Raw genomic sequence first — 25,509 nt, forward strand, 5'->3', positions numbered from 1 at the left:
TATACGAAAGTGAATCAAAACATCGGAGGAAAAAAAAAAAAAAAGGAGAAAACAAAAATACAAGAACAATAACACGAGCAACTTCCTTTCTTCCCAGCAGGAGGCGGAAGAGGAGGCAGGAAGGCACACAGACAAAATAAACAGGCGAAACAGACAGACAGACAGACAAAGAAACGAGCACTCACGCACAGACAGGCAGACAGACAGAGAGAGAGAAACGAAGTCACACACACGAACAGACAGGCAGAGAAACGGACGCTATCACACACACATACAGGCAGACAGGGAAACAACCACATTGACACACTCACTCACACAGAGACAGTCACTGATGAAAAGGAAGAAAGGAAAAGAGAAAAATTACACCCTTTCACATGTCGAGGCAACCAAGCATACGGTACATTTCTCCTTCCGGCCTGTGTGTTCCCCAAGGCCAGGCGCTGAAACCCTTGCCGACGCGCGCATGACACCACAGCGAGAACCACCACTGTGTTCCTAAACCCTTTGAAAAATAATAATAATAGATAAATAAATGTGTAATTTGTATTATGGCCTTCGCATGCCTGCATAGTCACAACACACACACACACACACATACACACACACACACACACACTTGAGCAATTTCCTCATTACAGCCATTTAATGAAACAAAGGATAGTCGTAGTCTTCAGAAAACCCGCCTGTTTGTCTGTTTGTCTGTCTATCTGCTGTGTGTGTGTGTGTGTGTGTGTGTGTGTGTGTGTGTGTGTGTGTGTGTGTGTGTGTGTGTGTGTGTGTGTGTGTGTGTGTGTCGCAGATACGATGACATCAGAATCCTCTTCCTCCTCTTATTTCTCCTTCTCCTCCTCCTCCTCCTTCTCCTCCTCCTCTTCCTTTATCTCTTCCTTTTTCTCTTCTTCCTCCTCCCTTTTTCAGTCTTACATACACGCTTCCTAAGACTCATATTCGCATTCCTAAGGGTGTAGCGAGCATCCCTTAAACTGAAACCCTGGGGACACCCTTAATTTGCGGCCTGGGGGAAGGGAACGGAAACCATCATATACTCGTATAACGCAGCTGCTACGGAATTAAAGGCAAACCTATCTTCCTTGAGTCTACCATTAAATCTCTTGGGGCGACTTTCGTTTTCTTTAATGGACTCTTCCTTCTCACCGCGGGTTTAATAATGGGGAAAATTGGTCTGAAACTAGGAATTAAGTCGATTTTCTTTCTCTTTCTTTTCTTTAATTATTTATGGCAAACTGGAAAGAATGACAATTAAATCGATGATATTTTTTGCTTTCCTCCTTTTCTTTATTCTTCCTAAATACTAGAAAATGATAATTACACGATTTTTTTTATATTATTTCTGCCAACCACTGGAAATAATGACATTCTTCCACACTAGGTTATCTATGAGAGTGACTATTTTGAGCGAGAAAATAAAAAGGTGACATATTCTATTCCCATTTGAAATTTGACACTTTTATTATTTTTCACATCAATGTTACGTTTTCTTTCATATAGTCTACAAATGTTTTTATCGTTTCTTAATTAAAACTAAGTAAAAGGAAAACACATTTCTTTCCTATTTTACTCTATACCTATTTGAAATCATTTATCATCGTTTTCTTTTAAGTAACTTGCATTTTTTTCTATAATTTCGTAATCAAAAACAACGATTACAATTCAGATAGCACCGTAAAATTTACATATTAATATCGTTACGTAAAATCAAACTGTATCTTTTGATCTCAACATATTTTTCTTTATCTTCGCTTATTCTTCCCTCCCGTTTTCATTAATACGTTCGTTTTCTTCCAAGTTATTTCTATACTTTTTTATCATTTTTCATTATTTTCTTATTCGGCAAATCGCTTAGATCTTAATTTATTTTTGCCGTATCTTGGTGTATTGTTCCTTTACGTTTTCATTAATGTGTTCGTTTTCTTTTGCATTATTTCAATGCTTTTCGTTATTTGCTTCTTGTCTGACGAGTTTCCTGTGTTTATTCGGCAAATATTCACTTAATTCGCCTTCATTTCCTGTCATACGGCGGCTTTCTGCACAATGCGTGTTCATTTTAATTGTTCGACACACTTACTCACACACACACTCTCTCATTCTGTGCAACTCTGAAGCAAACATCTTTTATAGACGCATATTCCTCCTTTCCCAAACAAATAAATAAACAAACCTCTACTCCCACCCTACTTCAAGGTTGAGGAAATAAGCCAATAAATGAATAAAACAACAGCAACAACAAATTAATCAATAAATCAATAAACCTTTCCTCCCACGCCCTTTCGTTACAGGGAAAGCCGTGTGCTACTTCAACCTCGAGTACCAAGGTGTTTACGTGACCCAGAGCATCATCAGCGTGGGGTCCGAGATCAACTATCTACAGGTCGTGATAAGAGAGGACTCCATTCCCATCTGGGGCCAGTGTCACAGGAGACTTGGCGGCGGAGGCACTGGTGGCGGCAACGTGATTCTGTATGATAGGTGAGTGAGTGAGGGAATGAATGAATGAATGAATGAATGAATGAATGAATGCAAGGGACAAACGACTAAGGAGACCCGTACATGGTGCCAACCCTTCAAAAGTTCTTACCAGCAACACGCAAACTCATACCCAATTTCCTCTCACCAAACCCTCCCAGACCCTCCCTGTGCTTCTCTCCACTAACTAAGGACGGGATATAGTACACACATATACTCGTACCCTGTCATCCTTGCCACTAACCCTGCTTCTCTCACTACAGCACGGGCGGCACAGCTTGTATTCGCTGCTTCCACTTGGAGTTTCGATCTCGTCACATCCTTGAGGTGCACAACGAGGGGCTCAACAAGTGCTACACGACTGAGGAGGCGGCGCTGCACACCTGCCCAACCAAGGCGCACATCAAGGAGAGGAAAACCAGGGAGATAATGCTGTACAGTGAGTTAACATAAGAGTGGTTTTGCTGTGTTTTTATAGCTTTTGTTGATTATTAAGGTCTTATAAGAGTGGTTTTTGTTATTTTTGCTGAATGTTGAGTTGGATTTAGAGACAGGCGCGGTTTGGTGAGGTTATGGTATATGTTAGGGTCATTTTTAGACGTTAGAGAAATTATGTTGTGCAGTAAGATGATAAAATGATCTCTTTAACAAGGTTCTAGGGTTTTTTGTTACGTAGCGCAAAACACTACACGTTTCTTTACGGTTTTATCTTCGCAATTTTTGTAGCCTTCAATATCCAGCGACAATTAGTTGACATTACATACAAGCAATTGTACGTCAGAGTTAATTGATACGAAAGTGAATGTCTTAATTATATAATGTACCTATTTCTATCTCATTTTCTACAGTAATCCTAAACACGCAAACGAAAACGATATTAATAACAAAAAAGTAGTAATAGGAATGTGAAAAATCCAGCCCATGGTTGATAGATGCCCCCTGAGTGTGTGCAACCAGTTCGAATCCCACGGTATAGGTCACCGCTAAGACGGACTAACTTTTTTTGTCCACCGCGAGGGCCAGCCAGCCTCCGTAATGAGTCACACTGAGTCACACCCCTATATCTGAGTCATCTCCGCGGTATAATCTTGTTTTCCTGACGTCACTTCCTGCAACAGCTGTGAAGGAATGCCACTAGAAGAGCACGCTTGAGACGGAAGGCTACACACACACACACACACACACACACAGCCTCTACACACACCCACTTAGCTTCAGGCAACGTGTGATAAAAAATATATATAAAAAATACATATTTGTCATCTATTCGTCTTAAAAGGAAAGAATTCGTTGATGTAATTCCATACTGCTTTTTCTTTCTTGCTTTTTTTTTTCTTCTTCTTTTTGTCGTATTACATTTTTCTTTCACGTCACGTTCCGCGCCCCAGTTTGTTTCAGTGCAAAGATTATGACTTAATTTATGTGCTTGTATTTCCTCTGTGTGTGTGTGTGTGTGTGTGTGTGTGTGTGTGTGTGTGTGTGTGTGTGTGTGTGCATCCTCTCTTTCTCTGTCTCTCTATTCCCCAACGCACTACCTTGAAGATCTTCCTTTTAAACATAAGCCTCTCTCTCTCTCTCTCTCTCTCTCTCTCTCTCTCTCTCTCTCTCTCTCTCTCTCTCTCTCTCTCTCTCTCTCTCTCTCTCTCCCCCTCTCTCTCCCTCTCCCTCTCCCTCTCCCTCTCCCCCTCCCCTCCCCCTCCCCCTCTCTCTCTCTCTCTCTCTCTCTCTCTCTCTCTCTCTCTCTCTCTCTCTCTCTCTCTCTCTCTCTCTCTCTCTCTCTCTCTCTCCCTCTCTCTCTCCCTCTCTCTCTGTTCGACTCTTGACCAGCAGGGGCACAGGAAACGCAGGTAACAGTGCAGGTGTTTATTCACAGAAGGTGTGAACAGAAAGCTGGAGGTAGGTGATCTCTCGGCGCCAGGCCGCGCACTTCCACTTAACACTTATGACTGAAGCCTAGCTCGTTCACTCATACACGTATTCATGCCTCACACAAGTCTCGCTCATTCACTCGTTCACACAACTAGCTAACAACCACACACCTCCCCCGAGACATAAGGAAGATTCCTTATCTTTGTTAAGGCTACCGTAACACATGAAACAAAGTTACAATGATTGAAGTACAGAAAACACGGTACATATACACAAAACAAACACAGCGTACAATGAACACGTACGACTAATCGTAGGTGCTACGGTGCCACCGCACCTGCAGTCGTCTCGGCTCCCTACGCTGTCGGCTGCTTCGACGCTCTGGTTGCTCTCGGCCACGGTGTACCCCGTTACCCTGATGCTCCGGGCTGCCGGGATGGTGGTGTTCCTCGTGACCCTGATGCTGAAGCGCTGCACCGCCATGAGCGGTGTGCTGCTCGACAGGAAGGGGAGCAAGAGGTCTATGTGGGCGTAGGTGTCTTCTATTACGCCACATCACGCGACCGCTGCCCATCTTGATGAGGTAGTCTCTCCTTCGCCCAACAGCCACGATGACACCCAGGCGATCCCAGAGGCCTGTCGTGTGATCTTGAACGTCGACGTGGCCACCGAGGTGCAGGAGAGGAAGAGTACGGGCGGACGCGTCGTGGCGAAGTTTCGCTTTCTTCCTCAGTCGCTCTGCCTTGGCGTCGCACTCATCAGCAGCGCGCTGCCACTGCTGAGCGTATGAGCGATGATGAGCCGGGACACAGGACCTCATAGAATGACCGAAGAGGACTTGTGCTGGTGATCGCCCTTCCGCCCTCGGAGTGTTGCGCAGTTCCAGCAACCCGCGAGCGAACGCATCCTCGTCCAGGTGTCCCTGCTGTGTGGTCGTGAGGATCAGCTTCTTCACGGACTTGACCGCTGCCTCGGCGTGACCATTGGAGCGTGGATAATGAGGTGAAGATACACGGTGCTCCACCCCCCATCGAGCCAGGAAGCGCCGTACCGATGAAGAAGTGAACTGCGGTCCACCGTCAGTCCTCAGGAGAACAGGCACGCCCGTGTCGGCGAACACACCCCGAAGGACACGAACGAGCTGATCAGCCGATGCTGGACGTGAGCATGCAGACACGTGAGGCCACCCAGACAAGCGATCTACATACACGAGGTATGTACGGCCTGCTGCGTGGAAGTAGTCTGCAGAAACTGACTCAAACACCCTGCTGGGTGTGTCCGTGTCCTGCCAGAGAGGTTCGTTGGCTTGGCTTGGTAGGAGTGGACGGCATAGTGAGCATCCAGAAACGACGTTCTCAACGTCTCTGTCCATACCAGGCCAGTACACCGTTTGTCGGGCCCGTCGCTTGGTGCGCTCCATCCCCTGATGACTGTCATGGAGTCGCTCTAGTGTTTCTCGGCGGAGGCTGTGAGGAATAAGAAGCCTCGGCCCGTAAACCACCAGGTCGTCGTCTACGGCCAGCAGACTGCGCACCGGCCAGTACGTACGCAAGCGGTGATCGAGGTCGTGGCAATGATCAGGGAAGCCCTCGATGATGACGTTCTTGAGCAAGCAGTACTCCCCGTCTCTTGCTGCTGCGGCACGTACCATTTCCACAGTCTGATCCTGGAGTGGTGCTAAGCGGACGCCGTCCTCATTGGTGGCAGATAACGCTGAGATGACCGCTGAGTGGAGAGGGTCGAGGTCACCAGAAGTAGCAGCATCCTCTTCCTCCACTGGGTCCTGTACTGGAGCACGTGAGAGGGCGTCGGGCACACAGTGTGTCGATCCCTTTTGCCAGCTTGCTGTGAAAGAATACTGAGCAAGCTTCTCCCTCATGCGCTGCAGCCGCAGGTTCTCTATTTCTCCCAACAACTTGCTATTGAGGAGAGGTATCAGCGGGCGGTGGTCGAGCACTAGATCGAAGTGAGGGAGTCCTTTCAGGTAGGTGCCACATTTCCTGACTGCCCAGACGATTGCAGCCATTTCCAACTCTATTACTGCATAGCGGCTCTCTGTGTCTGTAACAAATCTTGACCCGCATTGCACCATCTTCCACTGGTCACTGTGCTTCTGCAGGAGAACGAATCCAAATCCGTGCATCCTTGAGGCGTCAGTCTGTAGCATCGTTGGTAATGATGGGTCGAAGTATGCCAAGACAGGTGGGCTGGAGACACTGTTTCACCTTCTCAAACGCCTCTTCATGGTTAGGAGACCAGCACCAACTGTTCTTCGGGCGTAAGAGATCTCTGAGGGGTTGTGCAGCTGCAGCCACAGCAGGAGAAAAGCTTCCAAGCTGGTTTGTAAGACCCATGAATGATCGTAAGTCGGTGATGTGCTGTGGTCGTGGGAAGTCAGAGATTGCCTTAACTTTCTTTGAGTCTGTCGTGTAGCCTTGTCCAGAAACAGAGTAACCACAGTAATCTACCACTCTTTCCGCGAATGTAAACTTCTGTGGGTTGAGAGTGATGCCGTGCTGGTCACACCGCCGCACAATCTGAATGACATGGGCTAAGTGCGCACTGTAGGTGGAGTCATAGGCCAGGATGTCGTCCACGATCTTGATGGTGTTAGGTATGTCGCCGAGAGCTTGGTCTCCTCGACGGTTATACTCGTCTCCAGACGAGACGAGACCCATAACCGCTCGCCGAAACTTGTACCGACCCCAAGGTGTTATGAAGCAGGTTAAATCCTGGTCTTCTTCTCTAATGGGGACTTGAAAATACCCCATCTTGGCATCAAGAGTGGTGAACCAAACTGCTCCGGTCCTGATCGAGGCGATGGCGTCATGAGGTGAGCGCACTGGATACACGGGCCTCTTCACGTAACGGTTGAGTCGTGTCAGGTCAACACACAGCCTTACACCAGATGTCTTTTTTGGGACAGGCACGATGGGGTGGCACCATGCCGTAGGAGTAGTCCACACTCTCGATGATTCCCTTGTTAAGCAGCTCTTCCAACTGGCTCTTAATTTCTTCACGCCAATTGTAAGGGATTGTACGAGATGCTGTTACGGCGAAGGGTCGAGCGTCGTCTGTCAACTCGATGGCCATGGATCCACCAGCCATTGCACGTAAACCTTCCTTTGCTTCGAAGACGCTGGGAAAGGCCTTGATCACAGCAGCAGCGTGCCCCGCACGCTGCTGTGGCGTTGGGTCGTAGGAATGAGGCCAGCTGATCACTTCTGTGGGCGTAGATAGAGGTGGCTGCGAGGCGGTCGGGTACTTGATGGAGCTGTTGCCGGTGTGCTGTTCTTCCCTGCGTAGCGGTCGGATTTGAGCCGGAAAATCTTCGGGGAGGATTCCGAGAGCGATGGAATCGTACCAGCTAAGCAGCGCCCCCTTCACCTCCTTCACCACGCTCACAACAGTCTCAGCTTCCCTGTCGCCCAGTTGCAAGTGCGACGAGAAAGTTCCTACACAGGTGAGGGGGTGATTACCGGCAGCATAAAGTCCATCACCATCAGCGGGCGCCAAGCTGGAGGGCGGGATTCCAAGGAGTGTTGCCGTGTCGAGGCCAATAACGGTCGTTTCGGCCCCAGAGTCAGGAGTCCACGTAATCTTGTCTCTTCCAGCGGGATGTGTGGCGGTAATGAGCACCTGGGGCGCAGGTCGTGCCGTCACCGTCTTTGTGTATACGCCTGATAAGAGCTGGTATACACTGGCACTACAACTCCCCGCCTCGGGCCTGCACCGCGATGAGGAGAGACAGTTGAGGAACTCCTCGAAGCTCCTCGTCGTTTCCTCACTGTCTGCTGACATACACTCGCAAAATGCCCTCTTTTCCCGCAGTTACGACACACTTTATCTATTGCCTGGCATCCCCTTTTGTCACTGCGACAATCTTTGCCACAACGATAACAGCCCGTGGGGCTTGAGCCCCCGAAACTGCCCTTCCTGTAGTTCGAGACAGCGTTCATACCATGGCTCGAAGAGTGAGAGCCGCCCCTTAGTACTGCACTACACTGGTTAGCGCTCTCTGATGCTCTGCAAATATCTATGGCGTTTTCAAGGGTGAGTTTCTTGTTTTCCAGCATGCGTTTCAGAGCCACTTCGTCTCGTGTCCCAACGACAATTCTGTCACGCAGCTGATGGTTTATGCACTGGTCGCAAAAGTCACAGAAATTGGCGATTTCCTTAACAGCACATAAAAAGTCGTCAAAACCTTCTTGCGTTTCTTGCACGCGGGAGTAGAAGTCTCTTCTATCCATGATGATGTTGCGCTGGCTTCGCAGGTACTCACACATTGCATCGAGGATGGTTCTTAACTCCGCGTCTCTCGGTAAGCTTATCCCGTAGCGAAGTGTACGGGTCCACTCGTCGTCTAGGACAGCAGCGAGTGCCGCCCTCTGCTCAGCCAGGGAGAGACAGTCTATCCTGGCGAGGGTTACGTATCCTTCAAACTTATGGCGCCACGTGTCGAACTCACGTAAAGATGCTGACGCCGTTAAGTGAGGAATGATGGTGGCGGACGTCGGGAACCTCGCGCCCTGGGTAGACGTGCTGCGGGCTGTGGTTTCGCCTTCATTGCTCGCCGTGGTGCGACTGGGAGCTTGTGTCCCCACTCTCTCCAGCAGCTGGGTTAAACGCTCCTCGCGAGCCTGACTCTGCTCCGACTGTCGCGCTAGCAGAGCCTGACTCTGCTCCGACTGTCGCGCTAGCAGGGCAGCCAGCGCCTCCAACTGCTTCTCCATTCTGCGCCGTACCCACTGCAGCCTTGTCCTGATCCTACTCACTGCGCCATGTTCGACTCTTGACCAGCAGGGGCACAGGAAACGCAGGTAACAGTGCAGGTGTTTATTCACAGAAGGTGTGAACAGAAAGCTGGAGGTAGGTGATCTCTCGGCGCCAGGCCGCGCACTTCCACTTAACACTTATGACTGAAGCCTAGCTCGTTCACTCATACACGTATTCATGCCTCACACAAGTCTCGCTCATTCACTCGTTCACACAACTAGCTAACAACCACACACTCTCTCTCTCTCTCTCTCTCTCTCTCTCTCTCTCTCTCTCTCTCTCTCTCTCTCTCTCTCTCTCTCTCTCTCTCTCTCTCTCTCTCTCTCTCTCTCTCTCTCTCTCTCTCTCTCTCTCTCTCTCTCTCTCTCTCTCTCTCTCTCTCTCTCTCTCTCTCTCTCTCTCTCTCTCTCTCTCTCTCTCTCTCTCTCTCTCTCTCTCTCTCTCTCTCTCTCTCTCTCTCTCTCTCTCTCTCTCTCTCTCTCTCTCTCTCTCTCTCTCTCTCTCTCTCTCTCTCTCTCTCTCTCTCTCTCTCTCTCTCTCTCTCTCTCTCTCTCTCTCTCTCTCTCTCTCTCTCTCTCTCTCTCTCTCTCTCTCTCTCTCTCTCTCTCTCTCTCTCTCTCTCTCTCTCTCTCTCTCTCTCTCTCTCTCTCTCTCTCTCTCTCTCTCTCTCTCTCTCTCTCTCTCTCTCTCTCTCTCTCTCTCTCTCTCTCTCTCTCTCTCTCTCTCTCTCTCTCTCTCTCTCTCTCTCTCTCTCTCTCAACACATTTCCAATATACTCCCGACCTTCGCCTTACTACTAACACTCAATACCCGGCCAACCCTCAGAGACAGGCACGCTAGAAGGGGAGACACTGGATGCTGTATACTGCCCTCTCAATGGCCGGTACAAGTTCACCTACAACATCAATGACGGGAGAGAGAGCGCTATGGAGTGCCCACAGCCAACCTCGAGCATCGCCAACTGTCCTACCGGAAACTCCTTCGCTGTTCAGTTCCACAGATGCACTTTTGCGGATTTCAGTGAGTTTTTTGGGTTGGGTGTTAGTTTGTGTGTGTGTGTGTGTGTGTGTGTGTGTGTGTGTCTTATCTGTCTCGCATCCCTATCTCGCATCTAACGCCTTGCCACGCCTCTCCTCTGCAGGTAAGAGGTATGAGTGTCTCGGGGACTGGGAGGGAAGTGATGGGCAGAGGTATTTGGCCCTACACGACCCAGCAGCAGTCGCCACCCCCGCAGACGCCGCCACGACTACTGACGACCCACCCCAGGCCAGATTCCGATGCGCTGTGAGTATAAATGGAGTGATTATGTTGTTTAAAGATGTATTTTATTAAAGGTTTGGTATTAGTGAGATTAGTTCAAATTTCTTTGACGTATATTTAGGGCTGGTATGTTTTGAATGTCTAATATTTTTTTAAACATAAATGTAAAGCGTATATTTAGAGGCAATGCGTGTTTTAAATCCTTCTATGATTTTTAAAAGTTAGATTTACGTTTTTTTTCGAGTAAGATGAATGTTTAGTGATAATGTTTTGAATCTCTATGATTTTCAAAAGGTAAATTAAGTTGAATAAGACGTGTGTTTGAAGATAGTACATGTTTTGAATGTCTAATTACAATCTTAAAAAGTAAACTTAAATTTCTAGAAGTGTCTGAAAATAATACCTACACTAACCTATTTTAATCATGTATAATATGGCGATATGAATTTATATATTAGCCAGTTATCTTGTCTATTCATTTATATATTAGCCAGTTATCTTGTCTATTCAATCTTCTGATCATCCTGCGTCTTCTTCTCTTAAGTTAGTGTTAAGTGTACACATTCTGCGCTACCTGACGGATGCACAGTGTAGGATACGTGGCAAAAACTGAGGGATTTCGCATTAGTCACCAAAGAACATCGTCCCTTCCTTACCTAACATTGTGTCTCTCGCACGCTCTTCCTCTCTCTCTTCCTTCCTCTTTCCTTATCTCTCTCTCTCTCTGGTTTCCTTCCCTCCATTGATCAACTTTTTCCAAACAAGAATAAAAATACCTGTGGGTTTTATTTGATCCTTTTCTTATTATTATTATATAAGTTTTTGTGGGTGTGGTCAGTCATGCGCGAGTCTGCGGTCACACATTTCTCTCCGCCATTTCCCTCTGAAGAAAACGGGTCGCTCTTTAAAAATACATTAAAAATACCTCGAGAGACTCAGGAGCGAGTGGTAAAAAAGCCCAAAAAGACTCACTGTTAAAAGTATAGGAAGCATCACCGTGACTCTGCCTTTAAGCACTTCGCTACCTAACATCTATTACTTTTAACACGCTCTTACGGGAGTTATAAAGGGTTCTCATGGTGTTTGCGTGACTCCAGTGAAAGGTTAGTAAGGATTCTACATGGTGAGAACCCGGGCAATCATCTCTATGGCCATATTATTAAAACAAACAAACGCAACGGTATGAACATGAAATAGAGAGAAAAATGAAAGTATATGTAAGACAGAAGACATGATAAAGATAGAAGAAGAAGAAGAAGAAGAAGAAGAAGAAGAAGAAGAAGAAGAAGAAGAAGAAGAAGACGAAGGAAAGAGGAGTAGAGAGGAGTGCAGTAAAGTGAAGTAAAGAAGACACGGGAAGTAATAAAGAGGAGGAGGAGGACGAGGAGGAGGAGGAACAGGAGCGGCAGAAGGTGGTAATGGTACGTGGTGGGGAAGTTAAGGATGGGAAGGAGGAAGTGGAAGAGACACGAAGGAGGAGGAGGAGGTTCACTGGAGAGTCGTCGCCACCACAATCATGACGTCACATCCGGTCAGACAGTGCGTCTCACCACTCGTTCGAACCCCTCCCACACTTTAAACCCCTTAAAGACCCACAGAAACCCCTTTAAAAACCCCACGTCAATGCTAATTCCATTTAAACTCCTTTAAAGAGAATTCGAGCCTATGAAGAAGCAAATATAGAGGATCAGAAGCAGGATTTTTAAGTTGAGAAACCGGAGATGGAGGAAAGTGGAAGTGGAGGAGGTGGAGGAAGAGGAGTGGAGACAGTTCATCCACCTTCATTTGTTTTGCTACCACGTCGAGATTTTTTTTTATTAATGCTTATTTTTTTTTTCTTGTCTGAGGGTAGATGACTGAGAGAAGGACTGATAGACTGAGTGATAGACTGAGTGATATAGACTGAGTGATGGACTGACTGATAGACTGACTACAAGACTAAGGAAATGACTGACTGAAAAGCTAAACTGAGAGATTGCCTAATTGGTTGACTGACTGAGGCAATTACTAAATGACTGACTGAATGACTAGCTGAAAGACTGATGGACTGAATGAAAGGCTGACTGACTGACTGAGTGACTGACTGATTAAGGGAATGACTGACAGCTTGACTGGCTGATAGACTGAAAGATTGACTGAAAGACTGACAAACTCTCTCTCTCTCTCTCTCTCTCTCTCTCTCTCTCTCTCTCTCTCTCTCTCTCTCTCTCTCTCTCTCTCTCTCTCTCTCTCTCTCTCTCTCTCTCTCTCTCTCTCTCTCTCTCTCTCTCTCTCTCTCTCTCTCTCTCTCTCTCTCTCTCTCTCTCTCTCTCTCTCTCTCTCTCTCTCTCTCTCTCTCTCTCTCTCTCTCTCTCTCTCTCTCTCTCTCTCTCTCTCTCTCTCTCTCTCTCTCTCTCTCTCTCTCTCTCTCTCTCTCTCTCTCTCTCTCTCTCTCTCTCTCTCTCGTGACAAAGTACCTTTTTAATAAGACACATACGTCACTTTTACGCATAATTACTAACGCATTAGGAAAAACAAAAACCATTTTCATCTCCCCTCCTCCTCTTACTCCTCCTCCTCCTCTTCTTCCTAACGGCCATTATCCTCGCTAGCTGCTATTAAGACTTGCGAGGGGACTGATGTCTTAGTTTTTAAGCTTTTTTCTTATGTGGTAATAAGTAAAAGGAGAAAAGAATAAGGTGTAGAAAAGACAATAAGTAGAAAGGGAAAGGAACAAAGGGAGACGTGAAAAGAAGCTGGAATAGAGTTTGAAGTTACTAATAAATGATGTGAAGCCTTTTTTCTGGTGCTAAATGTTTGTAATGGGGTTTTGAAGGACTAAATGAATGAAATGAAGCCTTTTTGTAGGATTATGCAATGTTAAGAAGTTGTATTAGAATTTTCATGTTTTTTAATGAAGGAATTGAAGCCTTTATGGGACTTATATAATATTAAGGAGCTAGAATGGAGTTTTGAAGACTTTAATGTATAAATTGAAGCCTTTTTTTGTGGGTTTACATAACAGAAACGAGCTGGAATAAAGTTTGAAGCTAATAATGAAATAATGATAATGACAGTAATAAATAGCAACATTTTTTGTGGGGTTATATATAAGTAAGAAGCTGTAATGGAAATCTGAAGCTTTTAATAAATAAATTTAGCTCTTTCTTGGTTTAAATAATATGTAGATTATCAAAAGAAATACCAGTTTTCTCCGTATCATTTCTTTAAGTTTAGTTGAATAAAATATGTTTAAAAAATATTAGTAATGGAAACTTGCATTTTATTGTTTGGTTTTATCAATCTGACGACCTCTCTCTCTCTCTCTCTCTCTCTCTCTCTCTCTCTCTCTCTCTCTCGTTAGTACTATGGGGGGGAACCGTAGCTAATGGTCTTCCGTAAACTCTTCTCGCCTTAAATGTCTTCACGCCCCACCGCCCCTCTTCCCTCCCTCCACTACTTCGTCCCTCTCTCTCTCTCTCTCTCTCTCTCTCTCTCTCTCTCTGCCCCCCACAGGAAGTATTGTCGGTCAAAAGCCCTCTGTTTTTTTTTTCTCTCTCTCTCTTCTGGTTGAGGTTTAATTCTCTCTCTCTCTCTCTCTCTCTCTCTCTCTCTCTCTCTCTCTCTCTCTCTCTCTCTCTCTCTCTCTCTCTCTCTCTCTCTCTCTCTCTCTCTCTCTCTCTCTCTCTCTCTCTCTCTCTCTCTCTCTCTCTCTCTCTCTCTCTCTCTCTCTCTCTCTCTCTCTCTCTCTCTCTCTCTCTCTCTCTCTCTCTCTCTCTCTCTCTCTCTCTCTCTCTCTCTCTCTCTCTCTCTCTCTCTCTCTCTCTCTCTCTCTCTCTCTCTCTCTCTCCTTACATAATTCCTCCTCATTCTTCATGTTGTTATTTATGTGTATGTAACATCTGTCACATCATAATTCAATTCTTTTATCATCATCTATCATCAACGTGCTGACGATAATTGATGCATTGAAGTCTTCTTAGTACGATCATTTAATTCATTCATTCTTAATCGTCGTCATTCACTGAGTTTATTTCCTTTTCATTCAAATTTTTCAACAGGTTCTGCATCCTCTCATGGTGCTTTTTTCTGTAATGCTTGTTTTTGTCTCATTTTTTTTAAGATTCGTCTCATTAGAATAGCATCCTCTGCAAATAAAAGTAATAGTAATAAAAAGAGCAGTTGTCAAAATCGCCTTAAAATACAAACCTTAATGATTTTCCTTGATTTTTCTTATCATTCTCTTCGTCTCTCATTACAATAATTTCTTTCCTTAATAATAATAATAATAATGAATACCTGGGGTCAAAATTGCCTAGAAACCTAAACTTTGATGATTTTCTTATTATTTTCCTCACTTATCACGTTCTACATTAACAACTTCCATGCTTTTCTAACGAAACTTTTATAAAATATACAAAACGTTATTTCTTTGGCAGTATTTTTCTTTTCTTTACATTTTCCTCTGATTGCAAGTAATAAATTTCATGTTTTACTAACGAAACCTTTATAAGATACACAAAACGTGATTTTTTTTTCCCAGTAGTCAATGATAATATTTGGTTATTATTTCTTTTTATTTTTTTTATCAGGTGTCGCTTCCTCCCTTTATCAGGTTTTATCTTATTCTCGCATTTTGTTATTTTCTTCCTCCTCACTTCCTTTTATAATCTGTTATTTTGTTTTCATCTCCCTTGTTGTACATCTCTCTTCTTTTTTTCCTTATGTCATTTTTTTTTTCCAGTCTTCTATCACCCAAATTTTTCGTAACTCACTTCCTTCACTACCTTCAGATCCTTTGTAACACTTAACTTAACCTAACCTAACCCAACCTAACCTAACCTAACTTGATCATATCCCTTCTTTCTTCACGCCTCTTCTCTGAAAGTTACCAAGTTGCTGATGCCGAGTTATGTGAGAGCCTTAAAAGATTAGACAAATGATCAGAAAGACAGGTGAGATCATTAGTCAGGCTTCATAGAGGAACTGCAACGTGTGATGGCTTCTTGCAGCTTCAATTATTTTTCTGACAAGTCTATTGGCAAACTCCACTTTCAGATGTACAAAGTGGATGAGAGTGGTGTGGTGTACCTCACTCTCTCCTCAGACTCCACGTGTATCAACAAACTCCACTCAGCCTGGGAGGGATTTGAAACTCTCGTCCTCACGCCCATTCCACAAGACGACCCAGCGCCTGAGGTAACAATTGAAGCTTTACTCCTACTTATTTACTTGTATCTTCACGTACGAGCTTATTTTTTCACATACGAAGGGCAACAAAACTGAAAACAATGCTCATTAGAAGTGCCAGCCCTCAAAACTCAATATTAAGTGGTAAACTGACAACAAAAAATAATAATAAGATAAATAAAGGTGACGGTCTCTTAAGGGAATGATCTTAAGTGTAAAACCTTACGTAGTTTCTCATGGCAATTTAAATATATAGTAATTGTAGTATTTAGTAGTTAATCACTTTGGCTTCTTTTCTGTAGGGACCGGCATCTCAGTGGACTTTTTTTTTTTTTGTCTCTCCCTTTTTGTTGCCCTTGGCCAGTGTCCCTTCTCACAAAAACGAAAACAAACCAAGAATTTAATGAAGCCAGTTCCCTTATTACGAAAGAATAATAATAATGATAATAATAAAAAGCAGAAATAAATGCGGCCAGTACCCTACACACACACACATACACACACACACACACACACACACAGGAATTGAAAGAGTGCCCCTCTCGTCCCCCAGGTGTCTGCGGCGCGGTGCAGCTTTCCCCCGTGGGCTCAGGGGCGCTGGGAGAACCTACACGTGGAAGGCAACAAGGCCACCTACACAGACCTCAAGGCGTACAAAACTGTGACGCTGTATTGCTTGGAGCAGGAGTTGGCGGGCCTTGTTCCTGTGTACACCCAGACCCAGTGGTGAGTGTGCGTGTGTGTGTGTGTGTGTGTGTGTGTTAGATATTAACGTTACATTCCCTTATATATAAAAAAAAAAAAAAGACAAAAAAAATTCCTTTCCTTCCTTCCTTCCTTCCTTTCTTCCTTCCTTCCGTTCTCATCCACCTGTCTACTACCACCACCACACATCCACCGTCACGCCAACACCCTTACTACACCCACATTACACCCACACCCATGGACAATGGGGTTTGCGAGCACAGCCAAGCATGAACTGTCATCACTAGGGGCGCCGCGTGTGTCACAAGGGCGTGGCCATCTTCTGCGACCCCTTCTGCGTTGCGACCTTGTGGAGGTTGAAGACCCAGAAGGGGAGAGGGAGAGGGAGGGGAAATTGAAGAGCGATGGGACGTGACGGAAGGAAGGAAGAGGTGGAGAGAGAGGAAGGGAAGGAGAGGAAAAACAGGAGGTGGAATGAAATGTGATGGGAGGAGGAAGAGGAGGAGGAGTAGAATAAGACGTGATGGAAGGAGAGAAGGAAAGAAGGAAAAGGTGGAGATGGGAAGGGAAGGAAAGAAAAAAAAACAGGAGGAAGGATGAAATGTGACGGAAAAAAAGGAAAAAAATAAAAAGGAAGAGAAGGAAGAAGAGGATAAGACGTGATGGAAAACGAAAAGAAAGAAGAACAGCAGTCAAGGGAAACAGGATAAGGAGGCGAAGGAAAGAAGGAAAGGAAGGAGGAGGATAACAAGCAATTAGAGCTGAGTAGTAAGGCTGTTTAAGGCTTGTTAGGAAGCTGAGAAAGCGCCCTTCTGAGATACGCCCATGTTGGGGGTGGGGGGAATAACGCCCTTCCGGTTGGTGGGGGTGAAGAGGAGGGGGAGGAAGAGAGAAGAGAAGGGAATTGGAAAGAAAATACTTGGACTGTTTGTGAGGAAGAAGAAAGATAGGAAGAAGAAAAACGATAGAAAAGTAATTAAAAGAGGAAGAGGAGTTGAGGGAAAATAAATGAGAGATATTGAAGAAAAAATAGAAAAGAAGAGAAGGAGGGAATTAGGAAAGAAATATCATAATAGTTTATAAGGGAGAAAAGGAAGAAGGAAAATAATAAAATGAAGCTAATGAGAAATAAACAAAAAGAGGACGAGAAGTGAAAGGAAGAGAGAAGGGAAATAAGAAAGGAAACAAAGAGGGAAAAGTGGAAGGAGTGAGAAACTAAAACTATAATTATGAAGAAGGAAGGAAAGAGGGAAGCGGAGAAATGAAGGAGAGAAAGATGAAAAAAAAGTGAAAGGGAACAAAGAAAGAAAATAAGGATGACGAAAGAATAAAATTAAAGAAAAAGAGAAGAAAGTGATAAGAATTTACGAATGAGGAAGAAAGAGGAAAAAAAAAATAAATAGGACGAAAATTTGAGAGGACGAAAAAAAAAATAAAAGGAAGAGAATATATATAAAAAATGAAGAAAAAATAGAAAAAAACTATACAGAATAAAAGAAAGAGAAGATGTCTGTCTGTCTGTCTGTCTGTCTGTCTGTCTATTTATCTACCTGTCCATCTTTCTCCTTCTAATTATCACTTCCCTTTCCTCTTCCTCTTTATTGGTCATCTCCCTTCTTCCTTTCCGCTCCTGGTAATTTCCTTATTAACTAACCCCTTCCCATTACCCATCTCTCCCTTCCGTTTCCCACACCCCCCCCTCTTAGCTTGTTAGGGGGGGGAGGAAATGTGTGGCCAAGTTTAAAAGGCAAGCTAAGCACGTGGGAAAATTCTCTCTCTCTCTCTCTCTCTCTCTCTCTCTCTCTCTCTCTGACGATGTATATGCAAATTAATAGCAACAAAATATTGAAAATGAGCAGTTTTTCTCGAAATAAAAAAAGAGTTATGAAAAGTAAAGACAGAAAGTAAAGAAATAAACAAATAAAACAAATAAATGAAGAAAGAAAGGGAAGTAAGTAAGAGATAAGATAAATAATGAAAATAAACAAGAGTAAAAAAGAAATAGACGAATAACTGGAGAGAGAGAGAGAGAGAGAGAGAGAGAGAGAGAGAGAGAGAGAGAGAGGAGATACTATGTTTATGGTCGCTGAATATCAAGGACAGACAAATGAAACCTCTCTCTCTCTCTCTCTCTCTCTCTCTCTCTCTCTCTCTCTCTCTCTCTCTCTCTCTCTCTCTCTCTCTCTCTCTCTCTCTCTCTCTCTCTCTCTCAAAGGAAGTGGAGAGTGTGGTGGGGAAAATTACTTCCTCTGCTCTTCGAAATGGCGGTGCAGGAAAGACTGGAAAAAGATACAATACCTTTTTTTTTCCCCCTTTTTTTTCCCTGTTCGTTGTCACCGTGTTGTAATGGAGGCAGAGTGGTGGGTAATTGACTGCCTCACTAACTCACTCATTCATTCGCTATCTAACATGCTAATTCACTTACTAACAAACTCACAAACTCACTAAACTAACTGGCTTACTTGATCATCTTCTAATTAAAAGTAAGTAACTAGCCAACATTAACATTAACAATAAATATCTAAAGAAACAACGATACTGCTTCTTTTAAATATTATAATCTGATGATAATGATGAAACAAAGAAGAAGCGGTGGGAGAGAGAAGAGCGAGTAATATTAGTAGTGGTAGTAATGGTAATAGTAGTGGTGGTGGTGGAAGGAACACGGGCTGATGAACACTAAGGGCTGGATCACCTTGAGGAACGCTACTTCTTTGTCCCTTAAAGACCTCCCGTCACACGCTGCATTCCCCGCAATTTAACTTAACCCTCTCCTCAGCACTTTTTCCCGACACAACACCTGTCTACATTGCAACATCCTTGGTCTTTACTTATACTATCTATCTGTCTATCTGGTTTCGTCTCTGTTCCCTTCGTTATGCTACATCTATCTATTTATCTGTCTTCTTTTATTCGTTCTTGTTCTCTCCTCACATTCTCCTTTTACTTCTAGCATCGTCTCATCCTTTCACTCTCCTCTTCTTTCACTGACACGCCATGAACGAGTCTCCTTCATTTGCTTCTGTTCCTCGCATCTTCCTCTGTGACTGATTCCCTTCCTTTCCAGTTCTATCACCATCTTTCCATCTCACTCTGTCTTCTCTCTCTCCTCATTCCTATCATGATACATCTGACCAGTCTTTCCTTCACAGTGGGGAGGAAGGGTTCACGTGTCTGGCCATGCAGGAAAGAAGCTCAAATGTGATGGAATTCCAGATCAGTGAGTCGGAAGTTTTCGTATGTTGCAATAAAACTTATATTTCTATATGTGATGAAAATCAGCTGACACTATTTCCTTGTTAGTTTCCACTCTCATAGTTTAGATGAGTAACACTGTCAATCTGCTCCCTACCAGGTCCTGATGCTCACGACACGTACCAAGCTGGGATATGCTCCTCGCCCGCTTCCCTTACTTGGGACTCGTGGGTGACTCAAGGCCGTGAGTCTAAGCAAACACCTTACATATGACTCATAATAACCCAAGTCTTTCACTGGGATATGAAGTGACACTTAAGACTGTGTGAATTCTTGGCCACTTTAGGATTAATAGCCATGAAAATTCTCAATTTTTCATAGCTACACCCGAGATTAGAAAGGAAGATTAAACACTTGCAATACTCACAACTGCATGAAGATGGGCTTCATCTTAGGAGGGCTTCATCTTACCAGGCCTGAAATAAAAAGAAGAGATAAGATTGACCTCAAAATAAACTAGAGTAAAAAAAAAAAAAACTATGCAATGTTAACAGTACATTAAATTATCCTTCATATGTTTACGTGTCCTTGTGTTATGTTCTAATGTTCGTGTGTTCCTTGGCAGGGGTGGACAGGTTCCGGCAGTCCCCGTGCCCAGTGGCAGGGGAATACACGGGCGTCATTCCAGACAACTCAATGCTCTGCGCCAAGCTTTACTCAGACTGCAACAACCCGGAGATCATGTTTTATACCGTGTTCTTCTGCAGCAACCGTTCTGATGTGATAGAGGGTAAGCCCTGAGTTCCGAGAGGTAATGCAGACAACACGCGTTACCTGGGATGTAATACAGTGGTACAAGAGACTGTCCCTTTCCATCAGTGGCTGAAAGGGAGAAGGGAAAGACTTGTTAATAATCCGACACTTTACCTTCCTAAAACCTTCCTTGCTATGTTAATAATATAATATAATAATCCTATCCTCTTTGACCAGAGCGGGAGTACCGGTGCCTGGGCCAGTGGGTGGAGGGGGACGTCACCTATACCTACACAGAGAGGCGAGACCAGGCAACGTACGAGTGTTTTGCTGGCGAAGTGGTGGACGATGATGAGATCTTTATCATGGAAGCCGGGGTGAACTGCCAGCGAGGCCTCGAAGCGCTGAGTTATGGCATGAAACTAGTGAAGCAAGGTGAGTAGTTGTGGTAGTAGTAGTAGTAGTAGTGAATTAAACCTCAACAAAAACAATATATTTTTAAATTTTCTTTAATTTTTCAGTAGTTGTGGTAGTAGTAGTAGTAGTAGTGAATTAAACCTCAACAAAAACAATATATTTTTAAATTTTCTTTATTTTTTCAGTATTCTATCTTATCATACTATCAACCTCACACCTCCAAATATATGTAAATTTAAAGTTCATCAAGCAAACTGCATCTAAAGACTATTACTACTACATTCACCCTAGATCACCCTCAGAGTACTGTTCCCTTTATTCACACACACCACTCAGCTTTCGTAACATATCCTTCCTTCCAGCACCATGCTTGAACGATCCTGGCCTTGGGGGAAGAGCCAAACCCCAGCCCGCCCCACGGCCCCCCTGGTGGACCACTACACGCTACCCCTCGGGGAAGAAGGCAAACACACCCACACCCACGGGCTCAGGGAAGGAGGGCGATGGAGGAGGAGCAAGCGGGGTGACACCTACTAATTTCCTTCCTTTGTTCTTAATCTTCGTTACTCTTCATTGGTGTTGGGTGTAGTGTGTGTGCGTGTGTGTGTAGGTAGGTAGGTAGGTAGGTACTGGAATTCACTTTGACTAGGTTATGTTTGTGTAGTGCATATGTGCGTGTGTGTGTGTGTGTGTGTGTGTGTGTGTGTGTCTAGGTAGGTAGGTACAGAAACTCACTATGACCAGGTGAGCCAGTGAAGGAAAACAAAACAACCACATTATTAAAATCTTGCACCAAAATTGTAATATATTAGCGATAAGCAGCGTAACTGACTGTCCCTCTTCATGACTCAAGCTTTACCTAACTAATGGCTTGTTTTCCTCATCCTTCTTCCTCACGTTACTGGCTGCTACCTGTGTGATGGATACGCCTTGCTCTTCCTTCAATATGGAATAAACAAGGAATAATAAACAGCAATAATTAAACCACCAGGCTACACATACCATCCACTTAATAATCTTGTATTGTGTAGGTAGGGCAAGGCTTATTAGAACATCAAGTAGGGGAAGCTGCAAGAAGCCATCAGTCCTACACGTGGCAGTCCTTGTAACGTAACTCTTACTCAGGTTGGCTCTAAGTAACGTAAGAAGTAAGAATGAGGAAAGACCGAGTCATCAGTTAGTCTACGTGAGATAAGGTATAAAAGTATTTAGCTTTCTTCAAGGTGATCAATTGTAAACACTCGAGACTTTTTTGTAAACCTTCAGTAAACTCAACACGTAAGGAATTTATTAACAAAAAATGTGTAGAGTCTGCCGTTTTACCAGAGAAAATATTAGATCTAGTGACACGGTATGCCCACAGCTTACACCTGTCCCCACCCACTTCCTCCCAATGGGCTTTGAACAGTATGTTAAGCTAAATTGTGAGGAACGCATGTGATGTGAGGTGTAATGAATGAAGAGACTGGGCCACGCTTTACCATACCGAGAAGAAACCCGAAGAACAATGATTCCCTTTTGAAATACTGAGATGCTGTAAGTGACATGAGGTGAAGTAAGTGCAGAGTTGAGGAGACTGAGAAGAAACCATACGAACAATGATCCTCTTTTGAAATAGTGAGATGTAGTGAGTGACGTGAGGTGAAGCTAGTGCTGAAAAAAAGAGAAGCCTGGCCGAGAAGAAACTACACGAACAATTCTGTGATGAGATACTGAAACCATTAGCACTTCACGACATTACATACAAAATGCAGCAAGTGTTTAGTCACCTCAACCTCCCTGAATTACTGGGCGAGACTCCCTATCAGGCTGTCATTCGTGCATCAGTCTTCATGTACTCTATCAATTCCGTTAACTACAAGAAAACAGCTGCTATGCTTGATCTCTGGGACGCGTTTATATACTAAGGCACTGCTTGAAGCTTTCACTGTTATGATCTTGTATATAATTTGTGTACATATTTGTAAATACTTTTATGATATTTGTTTGACATGAATAAAGAACATGGCTTGTACGGTGTAATATTTGTTTTACCTAACGAGTTAACAGGACACTTGGCCATCAGTGAAGCCAGGGAGTGATGGGAATGCTAGGGGATTTAAAACGAAATCTACGTCACAGTTGATCATTATCACTGTCACTAATGTCAGAATACGGTGTGACACTAACATAACTCACGTCTTGGCTGGGAGGCGTGGTGGCCAACTTGTACTGCACTAACACTTAAATCACCCATAAAACAGTCCACTCTTTTCTCCAGCTCACTTTTAACTAGTTCGCATTGTCCCGCCTTGTACGCCCATGCCTGGCTTCACTCGTATTGTGTACTTCCCGCGATAACAATTTCCACACGTACAAATCCACCACCAGTTTGTGCATCAGTGTGTTTAATCAGTCCCTCACCTGGCTAAGGCTATTATGTCGTGGGCCATATTAAATAGCACTAATTCGCGGACCTGTATGACACTATACTGTCCACGTCTCTCTGCGCACTTCACTGTAATTAGCTCACTATCACTGTAATCCATGGCCACTATATAGTCACTCATACGCTTGAGTTTTTATGCATTTAAGTTTGGCTACACACCTCATCATACTTTCTACATCTCATACAGGAGTTTCACAATTAGCAACGCACTGATGTCACTCTGTCTTGGATGAAGTGCAGTAAAATAGACATTTACCAACCTATACAATTACGTAGCCTTTTATTCCCACAAAAGTACAAAAGTACAACAAAAAATAAAGTGGCCACATTTAATTATTATAGACACCCATCCAACATTTTCCTCTGAATCCAGTGGTTTTCTTTAATGAAGTCTCGGGGGGGCCTCCGCTACACCACACCCGTAACACATCCATTGCCAGCTGGTGTCTTGTGGTGTTCGATCACTTTCACTGAAGATTATTACTTATTTCGGATTCATGTGTAACAGAATATTAACTCCTTATTGGTATGTTATCCTTTGCATATTATAAGAGTAAATTCTGGGTAAACTTAGCTAAGAATAAGTAGCGAGAATATGTAGGTGTCGTTATGATAGACATCCCGCTACGCATCCTTTTCTGACGTTTAATTATAAACCAGCAGTTCTGTCTTTTTGCCTCGCACACACACACACACACACACACACACGAGCAAGTATTTAAGCAAATAATGCTTAAATGAATGATATAGCACCGTTCAGAGCGCCGACTATGAAAAACAGGACCCTTCCCTCCTTCCTGCCAGTGTCTCTTCGTCACTATTTACCTCAGTTTCCAGCGTTTTCCAGCGTTTTTCCGGACTTTTCAAGGTATTTTCCAGTCTTAAATGCGTAGATTGTAGAAGTAGGAGAAGGAAGAAGTGAGGAATGGAGGAGGAGGAGGAAGAAGGAAAGAAGAATGAAGGTGAGTACGGATGGACAGCGGTAGAAGTAGGAAGTGGAGGAGGAGGAGGAGGAAAGAATGAGGAATGGAGGAGGAGAAGGCGGATGAAGAAGGAAGGAGGAATGAAGAGGGTGCCAAAAATATCGTGACGTGTGGTGTTGTGTTGTGGTGGTGTGGTGGTGATAACAATGCACTCCTACCCGCTTCACTACCCTGTGTGTGTGTGTGTGTGTGTGTGTGAGGCAAAAAGACAGAATTGCTGGTTGGATGGGTGATTACTCTTATAATGGCGGGTTTACACGGTCGAACGGCTCGTCAAACGGTCCGAAGAGTGGTCAGACAGTCAGACTAATTGTATATCAAACGTCATACATTCTCCACCCGACTCAGGTTAACATCATCGCCTCCCGCCTCCCGTATGCCTCTCGACACTGAACTACTGTCTGTAAATAAAGTAAAATAAATATACGACTTCGTTGTTACTTACCTCAGCATCCAAGTTATTTAAGTTATTTGTATCGTCCAGATTAGAGCAGCTCTCTCGGGGTAAGTCTTGATCCAAAACAAACATCATCTCCTCAAAAAACCAAAGAGAGGACGTATATATTTCATCTGGTGATGCCCCAGACTTCTTTGAGTTTTTAATTTTCCTGTATTCTCTCCTGAAAGAGCTACGTAGGCAGTTGATTTTCTTTATCACGCCCTCCCGTGTACAGTCAGGCTCAAGTTCCTTCAATATGTCCCGAAGTGCTGATATCCCCTTACTTCTTGCTATTTTATTGGAATATTCCTTAGATTTCACTTTCCATAAGGCGGGATGATCTCGGTAGGTATGTATGAATTGCAGTAACACCTCCCTCTCGTTCCTCTTTCCACTGTTGTCCTCCATATTTCGGTCCTAGGATATGCGTCCAGTACGTGGTTTGAAGCTAACTGAGGTTTGACGTTCGATGCGCGTTCACACATTACAACGGTTCGTGGACAATGAAGCCACGCCCACGAAAAGTCAGACTCGAACAGACTTTCATCAAACCGTATAACCAACGTGTTTGACAACCAAATACCCCGTTCACACGTTCGAACATCACTTCAAACTCGTGTCTGTCGAACCGCGTTTGACGAACCGTTCGACCGTGTAAACCCCCTTTTAGTCAAGCGTCACATCAAGGTCATGGAAGGATTAGTGGGTGAGGTATCTGTCATGGCGATTCTTGGCCTCGCTTCCAGTGCCTGTAAATTTTCGCTAAGTTTACCCAAAATTTACTCTACTTGCCTTCATTATCCACATATGACACCAAAGCCTATGTTTGCCAGTTAGGTCGGGGGTCTCAAACATCTACTGCCTAAATAGTTTTGTTAAAATTTTATTTGCGAAAAACGATACGACACGGCCTATAAGACTTTTATTAGTTTACTGAAGACACCATTGATAGAGGCCTTGGTTTTGTAAGTAGCGTGTGGTAAGCCCGTGTAGCGTGTGAAGTGCCAGGTGTTGATGGGAGACTTGCTGTG

General features: G+C 44.2%; 1 protein-coding gene across 1 annotated transcript in view; it reads left to right on the forward strand.

Moving 5' to 3' along the window:
* Window positions 1-22,642, forward strand: part of LOC135091864 (uncharacterized) — a 34,750-nt gene extending 12,108 nt beyond the window's left edge. The window contains exons 2-12 of the mRNA XM_063989905.1: window positions 2,298-2,487; window positions 2,748-2,923; window positions 9,955-10,149; window positions 10,271-10,413; window positions 15,427-15,567; window positions 16,112-16,284; window positions 19,416-19,483; window positions 19,619-19,702; window positions 20,084-20,248; window positions 20,449-20,646; window positions 20,991-22,642. Of these exons, the coding sequence (XP_063845975.1) occupies window positions 2,298-2,487; window positions 2,748-2,923; window positions 9,955-10,149; window positions 10,271-10,413; window positions 15,427-15,567; window positions 16,112-16,284; window positions 19,416-19,483; window positions 19,619-19,702; window positions 20,084-20,248; window positions 20,449-20,646; window positions 20,991-21,217 (1,760 nt within the window). The 3' untranslated portion in view covers window positions 21,218-22,642. The remainder of the gene's footprint in view (window positions 1-2,297; window positions 2,488-2,747; window positions 2,924-9,954; window positions 10,150-10,270; window positions 10,414-15,426; window positions 15,568-16,111; window positions 16,285-19,415; window positions 19,484-19,618; window positions 19,703-20,083; window positions 20,249-20,448; window positions 20,647-20,990) is intronic.
* The last annotated feature ends 2,867 nt before the right edge of the window (window positions 22,643-25,509 follow it).

The sequence above is a fragment of the Scylla paramamosain genome, chromosome 38 (genome assembly GCF_035594125.1).
Source record: "Scylla paramamosain isolate STU-SP2022 chromosome 38, ASM3559412v1, whole genome shotgun sequence".
NCBI classification, from domain to species: Eukaryota; Metazoa; Arthropoda; class Malacostraca; order Decapoda; family Portunidae; genus Scylla; species Scylla paramamosain.